General features: G+C 34.7%; 1 protein-coding gene across 2 annotated transcripts in view; it reads right to left on the bottom strand.

The window, feature by feature from the left end:
• Positions 1 to 14,410, bottom strand: part of LOC107709201 (leucine-rich repeat-containing protein 7-like) — a 79,170-nt gene that overhangs the window by 29,577 nt on the left and 35,183 nt on the right. For both annotated transcript variants that reach the window (XM_016513637.1, XM_016513638.1), the window contains exons 3-14: positions 13,051 to 13,168; positions 12,813 to 12,891; positions 11,316 to 11,405; positions 10,528 to 10,584; positions 9,617 to 9,680; positions 6,131 to 6,205; positions 5,639 to 5,783; positions 5,482 to 5,554; positions 4,374 to 4,391; positions 2,578 to 2,707; positions 1,250 to 1,365; positions 639 to 708 (exon numbers count right to left, since the gene is read on the bottom strand). In XM_016513637.1, the coding sequence (XP_016369123.1) occupies positions 639 to 708; positions 1,250 to 1,365; positions 2,578 to 2,707; positions 4,374 to 4,391; positions 5,482 to 5,554; positions 5,639 to 5,783; positions 6,131 to 6,205; positions 9,617 to 9,680; positions 10,528 to 10,584; positions 11,316 to 11,405; positions 12,813 to 12,891; positions 13,051 to 13,168 (1,035 nt within the window). The remainder of the gene's footprint in view (positions 1 to 638; positions 709 to 1,249; positions 1,366 to 2,577; positions 2,708 to 4,373; positions 4,392 to 5,481; positions 5,555 to 5,638; positions 5,784 to 6,130; positions 6,206 to 9,616; positions 9,681 to 10,527; positions 10,585 to 11,315; positions 11,406 to 12,812; positions 12,892 to 13,050; positions 13,169 to 14,410) is intronic.

Genomic DNA, 14,410 nt, shown 5'->3' with positions numbered 1-14,410 from the left:
TGGCCCTCTTAAAGTATTTGGATACATAAAAAAAAAACATTACAAATGTGTGACCATCACGCAATTGCATCATAAAAATAACTCCAAGTGACATTTGGTTAAAAGTTACAGTAATTGTAAAGAAATAGTTAAATCTAGATTTAAACTGCCATTTGGTTTGATATTTCACATTAAGTACATTAAGTACTTTATTTGTCCAAACCCTAACTGGGGCAACTGTACATTGTAGAAACTATTGGAATTTTAATGGTAAAAGATGGTAAAACTGCTTTGTAATAAACGGTTAACTGGTTAATGTTAAATTGCCTTACTATTTACGATGAAAACTATAATAAATCTAACAGATCATTTAATGTACTATAATTTAACAGTAAAATACTTTGAATACAAAATTATGTTTTTGGAAGTTAAACAGTGGAAAAAGTCATCTTATTATCACATATATATATACCAGTGCTACCATATTTTTTTTTACAGTAAAGTTCTGGCAACTACAGCTGCCAATTTTATTTATTTATTTTTTGTAAAAATGTTTTTACTCCATATTAACTGTTCATGCAATGTGGTTAAAACGTGCTCCAAATACTATATAGTTATATACTTTGTACACAATTTAAAAAGGAGGTCCAGATAACAACCTGATTGTCAGATAACCAGAGTGCAGCAAGATCTTTCAATTTAGTGAAAGTGAAGGGAAGATTCTTTAACCTAAAACAGAACATAAAGAATTAGTTCATGAGAATTCAAAAAGGCAAAACATGGATGCTAAAAACCAAATGAGACTGTTGGAGAGAGTTACTCCGTGTAGTTAAAATGCTATGAAGACCTGTGGTGATTCTGTTCACTTCAGAAACCTCATTAACTCAGGTACTCTAATGGCTATGCCACGTTTAGTCTTGGTTAAGTTTAATTACTCTACTTCCAGATAATCGCAGTCAGAGCATCAAAACTGTCCGGCACAGCTCATAAAGAGCTTTCTTAATTAACCTGTGGGAAGGCCAGGCACTTTTCTGATATCATGCCCCATTACTGTGCCATTATGGAAAATAATCAACACCATCCTCACTGCTTTACATGAACCAATCAAGACTGTTCATCAAATCTATAAGAGATTTGAAGAGGCACTTTTCTTAAGCAAATAATGTGTCTCATCTTTTATTCATTAAACAATTTTGATCATGTGTTGATGTGAATGTAGACAAATGCGTGCGCAGGGTGTAAAATGAAAAAAAGGAACATCAGGTGTTACCTATTGTCACTTAGATTGAGAACACGTAGCTTTGTCATCTGTCCAATTTCATCAGGCAGAAACTCTATTTTATTGGAGCGCAAGGACATGACCGTAACATTCCTGCAGTTTCCAATCTGCAACACAGAACAGGATATGATAGCTCTGGTGAAGTGCAATTTTGTCAGCTTTTTTTGTTAAATATCAGCATCTTTCTCTCAGGTAAAATGACTCTTGTATTCTGTCAATACAGCGAGTGGCGAGTGAAGGTCAACAGGACATTACCATGCATTTGGTTAAACAGATTTAAGCTGTCCTGATTTTAGCCACTTCAGTGGATCTCAAAATGTGGGAGCGCAAAAATGTCAACAATTCTGTGTTTTTCTGTCAATATGGGGTGCTGTGTGTACATTAATGAGGAAAAAAAATTAACTTAAATGATTTTAGCAAATGGCTGCAATATAACAAAGAGTGAAAAATGTAAGGAGGTCTGAATACTTTCCGTACCCACTGTATATACTGTATTATATTTAATTTAAGATTTATCTGCAAGTTTAATATAGCTTTGTGTGTTTTTTTTTTTTAACAAAGTAATACTTTGTTTCCCAGCATAGATACATTACATCGATCAAAAGTGAGTAAAGACATTTATATTACAAAAGATTTTTATTTCAGATAAATGCTGTTTTTCTGTCACAGAAAAAAAAAGACGCATCATGGTTTCCACAAAAACTATTTAACTAGCACACATTTTTTTCAGCATTGAAAATTACAAGAAATGTTTCTTGAAATTAGTATATTAGAATGATTTTTGAGGAATCATGTGACACTAAAGACTGGAGTAATGGCTGCTGAAAAGTCAGCTTGTTTTTATTTACTGTTTTACTGTATTTTTAATTAAATAAATGCATTAAGTAAACACTTTTTATGAATATAACAGCTATTAAGATATCATGAAGGTATTACTTATTCATGTAAAATCTATAAGACCCCAGATTTATCTAAGTTCTGAAGGTGAGCTAAAAAAAAAAAAAGTGGCCTTGTTGAAATAAACTAATCAAAAATTCTAAAATGGTCTTAGTTAACTGATTTTAGTTCAGCTGTTAACTGGTTTTACTTAACTTTCAGAAGTGTTGGTCTAAGCTGGCCAAGTTATTGTTGAACATATACAGTAAATGTTCCTAAACTTGTTTTGACAGTTTTAATGGTTTTGAGCTGCCAACCATCTAAACTGACTTTGCTGGTGTAGGTTGTATTTTCAGCACAACGAGAGGTAAAATATATAGAGAATGTGCCTTTGATTTCCCTCATTATCAGTACTGTAGAAAGTGCATAACACTAATACTCACCTCCCTGGGCAGCTCAGTCAGGAAGTTCTCATCGGCCGCAAATGTCCGAAGACTGTGCAGGTAGCCAATGGTGGGAGGCAGGGACTCCAGTTCATTACAGCTACAGTCAAACTCCTCTAAAAGTGATAAACTGGCAGATGTAAGAGAAAGCAGGTGAGGACTGTGCAGTTATGCAGGATCGCTTAATCCCTATTGAAAGCCTATTGAAAACACTTCATGAGATGATAAGATAAATGCATAGGCTACATCATGTGACGGCTCTTTAAAGGTCAGCAGATAAAGAAATAATTGCCTCTACTGTAGTGAATAACTCTTCTTCAAAAAAGTTTAGATTTAAGGTTAAATAGCAGGTTTAACCAAAGTCTTAAAGGAATAGTTCTCTTATTTTCTGCTCACCCTCATGTCGTTCCAAACCTATATGATCTTTTTGTACACACTTTTTTATATAATGAAAGTGAATTAAGGATACAGGATGTCAAGCTCCAAAAAAGCATTATGAAATGTAGTTCATAACAACCTATGCACTATTTTTCAAGTCTTCTAAAGCCATGCAAAATCTTTGTGTGAGGAACAGACCTTAACTGATTATTTACAGAACATCTTGCTATATGTATAGTGCATTCAGCCTTAATGATAATTCCAGGGGAAGGTAAATAGGTTTTCACAAGGTATCATACGTTGTGAGGAAAAAAAATCTGTAGAAACACAGAAAAGATACTGGTAAATTTGTGCTAGGACATTACCTAAAACGCTACACAATTCAATGCATAATTTAAAGTATAGGTAAAACAACTGTGATAAATCAATACAGAAAATTTCTTCATAATAACACAGTACATTGTACCCTATTTTTCTTAAATTGTATGTCTTCAGAAGACTTTTACTATGCAGTACAGACGCCAGTTAATGATGCTTATTCTGCTATTTTGTCATTTTGGAGCTTGACAGGCTCAGTTCCTGTTCATTTTCATTGGAAAAGAGCGACCAGTACATTCATCAACATTTATCCTTTTGTGTTCCACGGAAGAATATAAAGTCATAAGGGTTTGGAAGAAAATGAAGGTGAGTAAATGATGAAAAGTAAACTATTCCTTTAATATGCAATTTACATTCTAACATCTCACTCAAATGTTTACAATGTGCAAACAAAATATCAAATCTTAAGTACATTTATTTATGTAGTATCAGTGTCTATGACTCATATTATTTTAAGACAGGGAATAAATGAGTTTTGTTAATGGAAATGAGAATTATGAGTTATGTGGAACCATTGTCTCCATGTCAAAAAGATATGAAGACATGTTAAAGGGATTGATGATGAATTTACTAAATATACTGCAATACAATTCTGGTGATTGTAAAAAGCACTAATCATATGAAATACTGGGCTCTTAAAACAAACCTTATGTTAGTTTATAACATTTACAATGATCTGGTATATGCCACAGTGTTTATTGAGTCAAATGAGTTTCAGTACTTTTAGTAACGGACCTCACATTAGTCATTTAAAACCCTTTTTTCCCTTGCAACCCTCCTGTATTTTGTTCCTTAGTTTTCCCCCCTTTTTGGTCTTATTTTAATTGAATGAATTTGAAAGAGGTCAATGTATATTTGTTAAGCTAAGTAAGGTCATTAGTCCAACATTTGTTTTAGCAGACCGGTCCAGCTGGCCTTCCATATGCAGGGCTTTCATTGTGTCTCTTTAAGCGAGATATGGATGCAAAGGTATGCCCTTGCCTAAATAAACATGCTGTGGCAGACGTATGGGGAATACAAACACTCGCTGGTCTACTTACCCGGTTTTGCCACGTGCACTGAGGTGCCCATTTAAGATGCATGTTTGATTAACACAACACACAGAACCGAGCAATGACAAACCAAGAAGAGAGATGCATGGAGTATAGTATCACAGGAATGAGGTAGTGGTGACAGCTATGACAAATGAAAAAGGCAGTCTGCAGAAAATATGACATATTAATTAACAGATGCTAAGAAATATGGTATATGCACCTCGTCCCTGAATTTCCCATTTGATTCTGCATTAAAAATCTAAAGTCAGACTGATTAGCCAGTTTGATTTGCAATTTGTAAAATTCATTTGTGGAAGATTTTATCAGAACAATATAAGGTAATATTTTCAGTGTTAATTAATTACACTGAGTCATCTCAAACTGCAATATAATGATGCCATCAGAAAGGTTACAGGGTTGACAGTTTTTTTTGTTTAATTTGATTTTAACTTTATTGAATTTAATGCCTCCTTGCTGAATAATAGTACTATTTCTTTAAGAAAACACACACACTGACCCCAAACGTTTGAATGGTAGTGTATGAGAGACACAAAAATGGCACTGATTTTGTAGAATGACCAATAAAAAGATTAAACTATTTATTTAGGTATAGTTAAAAGGTATCAATATTTTAAGGTTTTTAATTAATTGTACACTTTAAATTCAGAAGCTTATGTTTTTTTCCTATCAGCTGCATACATTGTTTCCCTCAAATACAGGTAATAAAGATGTAAAAACACAGTCAGCGTTTTCTCATGCCGGGGTGAGAAAAACTGCCAGAATGACAGCAGAATTGTTATATCGTGCCCCAGATGGCAATTCAGTGAAAAATCCAATACTGAGAGTACAAGCTACAGTACAATGCCATCAAGTATCATCATAAAAAAACTATACAATTTCAAAGGTTTAAGTCATTAAAGACTGTACTGACCAACCTGAGCATCAGGTTTATTATATGGCTATAAACCACAACATAATTCCATAAACTTGGGAAAAAAAACTTGTGCATTAGATAAATGTTCAGGGATTATGATCTAAGACATCTCAGAAGGTATTTTCTGCCTTTGTCATTTTTCCGTTACACAGCTGGATGAGTCGTAAGTGAGTTACTAACCTTCCAATGGTGTTAGGCAGTGAGGTGAGCTGGTTGTCATCAACTTTTAATGTTGTCAACTTTTTCAACTTTCCTGTGAAAGATGTTTTAGCATTGTAAAGACACACCGAAACCTAAAAACCCAAATATTTCAAAAGAGTAAGCAGTGGAACTTCACCTATTGTATCAGGTAATTGTTGCAGCATGTTGGAAGAGAGGAGTAGATCCTCTAAGGACTCACAGCCGGAGATATCTGCATCTAGACTCTCAATCCTGTTCTTAGCCAAGTCTAGATATCGCAGCTGCCTCAATTTCCCAATAGACTTCAGCAGATGACAAGAGAGATAAATGAAAGAAATCATATATTATGCTTTATCCATATATTAGAGTCTAGTACTAGCATACTAAAATGTCATGTTGTCGAATTCCAATAGTTCCCCCCAAGATTTTCTCATCTCTCATTTACTTGCACTCAAGTTCTTGCAACACCATATTATATGGCAGAATGACATGAGAGTGAGTAAATAATGACAAAATGTTTCATACCTTAAAGCCTTACTGGTATTTTTTATGCATGAAATCTATAACAGGGCTGACAAGGTATGCTCATATTTAGTACATGCAATAGATGCTAACTCTGGAATTCTATTATACTTTTGAAATTGCTTACCCCTGGTATGGTTTGTAATGAATTGTTGTCCAACCACAGCTCTTTTAAACTATGGATCTGCTCCAGCACTTCTGGCTGTAACATTAAAGTCATAACCAACAAAAGAACAATATATTCAGTTTTGCATCCCAAATGAATAGCAATTTATGAACGTTAATTGAATCATTATGATAGCTTCATCTCAAGGTGCATTATACAATTATACTTTACTTGGTAAAAAAAAAATGAATAAATGAAATGAAATGAAATAAATAAATAAATGCATATATACTGTATATTGTACAATTTTTAATGCATTCAACATATTTGAAATAAAAGCCCCAAACTGAAAGCTCAGATTTTCATGGTTCTGGGTCTTAAAAAACAGTGTGTGGTAATAAATGTATTGTAAATTGTCTGCTAAATTCTCAGAGAAGCTTGATTTGCTTTTCTACATTATCCAAGATATTTAAAAAAAAACATTACCGTAAAAAGGAAATATTGGAGCCTATTTTAATTTCGGAAAAACACCTTAAAGTGGGTATCAAATATTAAATCAAACCACTTTACTGCACATCCTTTGAATCATTTAAAGTCAGCACAAACGTTATAACGTGATGAAACCAATAGCCAATTCTTATATAATAAAAGCAAGATCTTGACAACATTCCAGAGGCTTCAAAAACAAATTATTGTTTTAAATTTAGTTTCAACAGACCCAAATCCCCTATGCGCCGCAGACTCAGTCAGTTCTTAATGGCTGCTCTCTGCTTTTCTCTCCCTTTGAGCCCCAGCATCTGTCCCTTCATGATCCCCTCAGCAAGGACTTCAATTAAGAAACTATCTGCAGCTCAGGGCACCACACCAGCCAACATCTGCCAACATCACAGCAAGAGTCAGATATCCTGACAAATGCCTCCTGCCATCAGTGCTCCATTCTCAACACTCATTGTTTGGGGAATGAATGTGTGCTGTTACAGAGAAATATCTGCCTTAAAGAACTTGACACCAACAGAGCTATTATAAATTAAACTAATGATTGTTTTCAGGCTCTGCAACTGCTATGCCATGATTACCTGACATGATGCAATGCATCCAAAAATGCTTGAGGAAACTGCTCAGTTACATTTCAGTTGAGGATTATTGCTTGTTAATGTGCTGTTGTTTTTCTCATTAAAGATGTCAGACGTTTATGAATGGAGTACAAAATAAGACCTGAAAAGAGATGTTTAACCTCCAGATAATGTTGATCATCAACCAGAGAAGGTTTTTTTTTTGTGAGATTCCATCATTTAGGACATGGAATGAAACATTTAATACCAATTTCACAGATTACATAGAATATATAAAGTTGATAATGTTTAGAATTGCTGGACACAGTTGAGAAGGACAACAATTCTCAGGTAAGACAGGTCAAAAATCACCATTATCAGAGATATTTAAAACGACTGATAAGGAGCTGAGCTCAAATTAAAAGAGCACTGATGGGGCTGCCAACAGGAAAGGTCAAAAGTTATTTGAAAAGTCATCCTGAAGTGGGACACTGAGATTGAAAGTCCAGACAGCAGAACCAGAAAGTGTTGATGGGTGTTCTCTTATTACTTGGGGGCTTTGAGCAGTAAAGTACGCTTACTGCAATGCCAAACCATCTGTTCCCTTTGGAAGCATTGGTGCACGCATGTATTTTTTCATCACCCAAGGACAAAGTGCCCTGGATATTCCAAACGTGTGTATGACACTGATACAAAGTTTAAAAGTAATTCCACAACTCTACAAACTCCACCTTGGTACCTGGAAGCTTAAAATAGGCCTGGGTGACATGGCCAAATATTTTTTTTTTCACAATTTTTTTTCCCAAATAATATAATATTGATTTACCATGATATTCCATGAAATGCATTTCACATGTTCAATAGGACTCAACCATGAAGATAATATAACTACAGAGTGCACTACCTTTTAATTTACCATTATATGCTTTTTTCTGAAATGTTTTATGATTTAAGACAAATTAATCATCAAAAATGGTTTGTCAACTTAAGAAATTAATTTATAAATTTAACAATTTGATTAATCATTTAAAATGCAATCGAATGAAAATTGAACAATTAAATTACAACAATTTTTGCCAAGCTTTTTTTTTTTTTTTGCTGCACAAACACATCTTATTGTATACGTTATGAATTCAAATGAGTGAAAAATATCTTTGCGTGGTATTCCTTGCAACAAAAACAACAACAACAATAATAATAAATAAAAATAATAAAAATAAAATGAACTTTGTAATTTTGTATTGTAATATTGGTTCCTCAAATTTTATTTCGCCAATTTATCATCAATACATTTGAGATTCAGTGTGTATTTGACAATTGCTTTTATCAAATGAAATTGCTTTTACTATTGATATTGTGGATTTATTTTTTTCTCTAAATATCAATATCTATTTATCACCCAGCCCAAACTTAAATGTTTTTCCAGCCGTTCTTTCAACACGTTTCATGGTCATTGGAATGGACCAGTTTTAAAAACAACTGACAGCTCCTAGTCAAGCTATCACAGAGCAAAGTCAAAGATGCAGAGCGTGTGTAGAGCAGGGGAACGAGAGGAACAGTATTAAAAACCGTTGCTTTAGAACATTGATTTTGAAACTTGGGAATCCATTAGAATCGTTAGAAGACAGAATCGCAATTAATATATGGATAGATTGTTACGTACACCTCTAGTTTTCTCCTCCTCTTCTCTAAAGCAGCGCAGCATGGCCTCGCCCCCTTTGCTGCCTTTTCCCGAGGGCGGGGTTTATCTGGGTTTGTGATGTCACGAACCCGGGAAGTAACTTGTTGTAGTCCCTACCAGCCGTTTTTGTAGGCATTAAACTGCCAGAATTTTAAAAGACGATATCTCCGTTTGCATTGATCTTTCAGCTTCGTAACTTTGCAGATATTGTTTATGTTCAAACAGCAACATTACACACTAACTAACGTTAAAAAAGTGAAATCGCAATTAACCACCCCTTTAAAAAAAAAACTGCTATTAATGGCTACTTTTGTGTTCAACTGCCACAGTTCCTCTAGACACAGTAACTTGCCTGCTCACGGACCTCTTCATTGATTTATACTCAAATAAATAAATGCAACAATGCCAGCATTAAGCACTGAAGGAAACAGCTATAGGCATGCTGTGAGTGGGGCTACATGGGATACATATGATAAATTCCTTGCCATTGTTTACTCCAGCTTGGGTGAGCCAATTAAATACAGCTCAGTGGTGAACGTTCTGTCATGGCAAGCGCTGCATGTTTGAATCAACTCATGAATAATGGATCAGTGCATGATGCAACCAAAACGCAGTGCAGCACTAGAGTGCAGCACTAGAGATCTGACGAGGCGACAGCTTCCCCTACCCACCTCCTCTATACCCCCTAAGCCAAAATCCATGCTGGATAAAGACTGAGTGAGGTAACAGCTGTCCCATTGATAAAAGTGTTCAAGAGGAGAACATCTTTCTTACCAGTTCAGAGAATTCATTGCTTCCCAAGTCTAACCGCTCCAGTTGCGACAGCCTATGAATTGACCTGCAACATGGCAAGAAAAGAAATCAAAACTCATTTTTAAATATATGTAGATATTATGGATTGTTAAATGCACTTAAAGTTTAGGATTTAAAGAACTAGTTTATCCAAAAAAGAAAATTCTGTAAATCTGTTCTCAAATATTTGTGACGATATTCACAACATGGCCCTCATTCAATATGTGGGCAAACACGGCTCTCCCAGATTGGAGAACATTACCTCATGCAGTCTGGTTTTGAAGGAAAAATTGGCGGTATTATTGCTGGCAGATAAAAATAGTCTTGAACCAGTACATCTGAACAAGTCAGCAAGCATAAACCATCGTGTGCAATATGTGTCCCTCTCTAGAGGGGTCCAGAGGTCTTCCCCACTGTGACAAATGACACTGTAGACTCTGCTACTCTGAGTTTGTTACATAAACTTGTTTCTAAATCACATTATTGAGGGATGAATAAAAAACTAAATGAAATGTATCTTCAGGGAAGAGAAGAGTTTTATATATTAATGCAATGATTTGAAGTGGTGTTAGATTCAAATATCTGCAAATAACTGCTATAGGTGTACAAAACAAAAGCTCCATCTCTTTACATTTTAAAGCAGTGTAAATGAAGAAATTCAAACGGAATTTAATCAAAATGCCTTGTGCCAGAAACAAATACTTGTTGTGAAGTAAAGACTAAATATAAAGCAAAAGGACACCCATAAAACAAAATAAATTAAAATAAATAAATTGGTGAATAAAAAATTCAATGTTTGTCCTACACCATTTTTTTTTCATGGCATGTATTTATTTAATGACCCCATGTTGGCAGTAGCGAAAGAATTATGCATAAGAAATTAAGTAACTTACTTTGGCATAGTTTTCAGATGATTCTCACGAAGCTCCAGGATTCGTAATTTAGATAATCTGAAAAAAAAAAAGGTTGCAAATCATTTTTGGAAAAATTCTAAATCTCAATCTAATTTTTGTCAAAGCAAAAACATAGGAGTGAATTCAATAAACAGTTCTGCCACTTTTGCATGTGGTATTTGAGCACAAAAAATATTACTAATCCTTCACAATGCAGTTTAACCAGACGCTATTTGTGCCGAAATAGCACTGCACCATGAGTATTTAAATTAATGTCAATCATTTCAGCATGAATGTGCCCTTCTTGCTATAAATGTCCAGACTTAGGGCTATTTGTCTGGACATTGTGCAATTTACATTGTGCTATTACCACCTTCTAAAAGAGCTTGAAGAGAATGAATCAAGCTCTATAACAACACAGACAGCCCGTGCAAATACACAGTGTTGTCAGGGCAATTCATTTTTAGTGAATTCCCCAGATTATTTTATCAAAACTAAATGCAACATCCCTTGACCAATGTCAGCTGCCATAACAAATCCCCTTTTCCCAATGCAAATGAAATAACTATTCATCATTAAACCCAATATGAGCTGCAAGAACCCATTTATTCATGAAAGCTTTAGGCAAATCACTGCCAGAATCAGCACCATGCTGCTCCTCGGATACAAAATATCATCTAAAAATAAAAACGCTACGATGACAACTACAAGAACGAGACAAACTCAGATGGGTGTGCTAAAGAGTCCCAGCAGAGCAGGAACAGAGAGGCCCAAGATGAAGCTCTTACCTCCCAAAATTGGCAGGCAGGTATTCAAGGAAGGCGTCATTTAAGAAGAGCTGTGTCAAGTTGAGGAGCTGGGTGAAGCCGTCTGGGAGCCTGCAGGAACAGAGAGGTGATCAGACCCTCTCAAAGGCCAGTGCCCTTAAGATTTGATAAGCGTTAAGTACTTCAGGAGCGGTGAGAGCCATCTGTAATCCCTCTACGCTTCCCCTTCTACTGGCTCTGTTAGCATCCCAGTAAATGGAGTCACTTGAGGGCTGATTTAATCATAATATGAAGAAAAGGGTTCTCTGCAGAGACCATGCACTGGATCCTGAATGTTTGATCCTCTATCATAAACTTCTGAATCAAAGATTTGAAGCTCAGCTTAAGACTGAAGGCCAAACAAATACACTGAGATACAAAAAGAAATACATGTCTTATCTCTCCTTGAGTTGAGTTTGGTTCAGTTATAAGGCATGATGTCTACTTACAATATGCATTATTAATGTACAAATGTGCTTTAGAATTCAAAACTACACTGAAAAAAATTATTCATTGAATTTACTCAATTTTTTTTAAGTTAAGTGGTTGCAATCAATGTATTTTAGCTACATTTAAATAAACAAATTTAGTTGACTAACTTTCAACATTTTTTTATTTTTTTTTTAATTGTTTGCAACCACTTAGTATCATTGCAAATTAGTATCATTTTTTTCAGTGTATGTTTATTCATGGATTAAAAAAGAGAAAAAAAACGTTATATGAAATATGAAAACATCTAGCTTTCGCATGTATGTTCACTTTATATTTTTATCCTAAGGAACCCAGAAAAGGAAGGCAAATAATTGCCTTCATTTGAGAGTGAAAAGAATAAATACAGCAAATCCATGTATGATATAATAAACAATTTCATATTGTGTTACTGTAGTTTGGAAATCCTCTTCAGGAAAGATAAGAGAAGAGATTTACATATTAATACAATTATTTGAAGTGGTGTTAGATTGAAATCAGTATTGGTTTATTTCCTTAGCTGCTATAGTAGGTGTACAAAACAAAAGCTTCATCTCTTTACATTTGAAGGCAGTGTAAATGAAGAAATTCGAACAGAAATTCGAAACAGTGTTTGAAAAAAAAATGGCAAAATTAGTGGAGATGAAAAACGTAACATGCTTTTTTTATTCTATTCTTTTTATGATTATTTTACATGCAGCTTTTATTATCTCACATTTAAAGGGTTTGAAGTACTCTTGTTTTTAAAAATCCACAACACCATTTAAATAAACTAGTGAAGGAAAATTAGATTAAAGTGATATTAAAAAATTTAAGAAAAGAGTTGCCATAAAATTTAAACTAAAATCTATTGACATAAAATTCACATAAAACGTTAAGTAAATATATATGGATTCGTCAACTACCTATATGTACGTAATACAACAATTATCAAACATTACACTTGTCAGTCTTTCTGATTTAAGAAATGTCTACTTACTTTTTCTGATTTAAGAAAGCAGCTCTACTTACTTGGCTATAGGATTTACACTGGCCTCCACAACTGATAGACATTTACAGCATTTGATGTTGTCTGGAAACTCTTGAATACCTGAGATAAAGCCAGTTTTACCATGTTGATACAGGGTATATGTGTACTGTATAAAAGTATAATCATACACAATCATACCAATATGCTCAGCACAAAAAAATAGCTTGGAAAAATAGATTTAAAAAAGCAAATATAGAACAAATGGAGTTAAGGATGTACCATTTTTACTAATATCTAACTCCTTTAGATTCACAAGGCTGGCGATGGTGGTTGGCAGGTTGGAGAGGTCATTGTCAGGCATGCTCAGCTTCTTGAGTGCTTGACAGTTGAAGAGTTGCTAAGAAAGACAGAAAAATAAAGAGATTTATTTAAAGAATTTTTTGGTGAACTTCCCAGGCCCCATGAATCAAAGTGATGAGCCCGATCATATGCTCTGGTTTTCAGTGTTGGGGAGTAACTAGTTACATGTAACTGCGTTACGTAATTTAATTACAAAATAAACGTAACTGTAATCAGTTACAGTTACTAAGAAAAAAATGTGTAATTAAATTACAGTTACTTATGAAAATGTTAAAGATTACAAAGGGGATTACATTTGAATATTTACACACATCCACATACAGATTTAATTGATTTATTCCCAAATTGCACTGACTACTCTGAGACATACGGCCCTATAATTTCCGCGATGCGGAAAACACAGACTGGTTCGTAGAATCCAGTCATAAAAACGGAATTCCTATAGCCTAACGCGGACGGAATATGCCACATTTTGGACGAATAAATCAAAAGTAGGTCAGTACACTTGAATCAAAACGCGATATGGACTAGTGTCTGAGAATATTAAGCCGCAAAAAGAATCCTGCACATTCTGCGTGTCTGTGGAAATCAGGCGCGGACCGGCCATCGGGAGAACCGGGACAATTCCCGGTGGCCTGGCAGCCGATTTGGCCCGCTATTTTAATATTATCATTGTATAATTGCCTGCCGAATGTACTTAAGCGATTATTTCCGAATTCGCCATTCGATAATGAAATCTCTAATAAATCATGAATCGGTTAGTCGTGACTGGCAATGCTTCGGCTCGCGAGCTCTCCGGGCCTAACGGTTTGGATCAGATCAGAGTAATCAATGCGAGAGAGAATGGAGTGGACCGTGGAAGCGCACAGGTGGAGCAGAGAAGCAAAACTACTGTTCAGGGTTTCAAGAGCAGGTCAGTTTCATCTGTAAATATGCTATTGTAGTTTTGTCTTTGTTTACATAGTTAAGCAGCAGCAGACCATTAATCAGTCATCACTCAAAATACTGTATAAAGCACATCATTATTATCTATTGTAATGTTACAGTAGTAATTTAACAGATATTTTATAATAGGTTTAGGGGGAGCTAGGGCAGACAACAACACAACCCTTACGAAAATTAAGGATGATTTTACTATAAATCCAAAGACAATGGTTACTATTGTCAAACCATGGTAACCACAAATTAACCATGGTTTTTGCTACACTAACCATAGTTTAACCATGGAATTTGTAGTAAAAAGAAATACAAATGGTAATCCATTTGCCAAAAAAAAACA

The sequence above is a fragment of the Sinocyclocheilus rhinocerous genome, unplaced genomic scaffold, assembly GCF_001515625.1.
Source record: "Sinocyclocheilus rhinocerous isolate Xijiao unplaced genomic scaffold, SAMN03320098_v1.1 scaffold55, whole genome shotgun sequence".
NCBI classification, from domain to species: Eukaryota; Metazoa; Chordata; class Actinopteri; order Cypriniformes; family Cyprinidae; genus Sinocyclocheilus; species Sinocyclocheilus rhinocerous.
The sequence above is the reverse complement of the archived record's forward strand: the minus strand, read 5'-3'. Positions and strand labels throughout refer to the sequence as shown.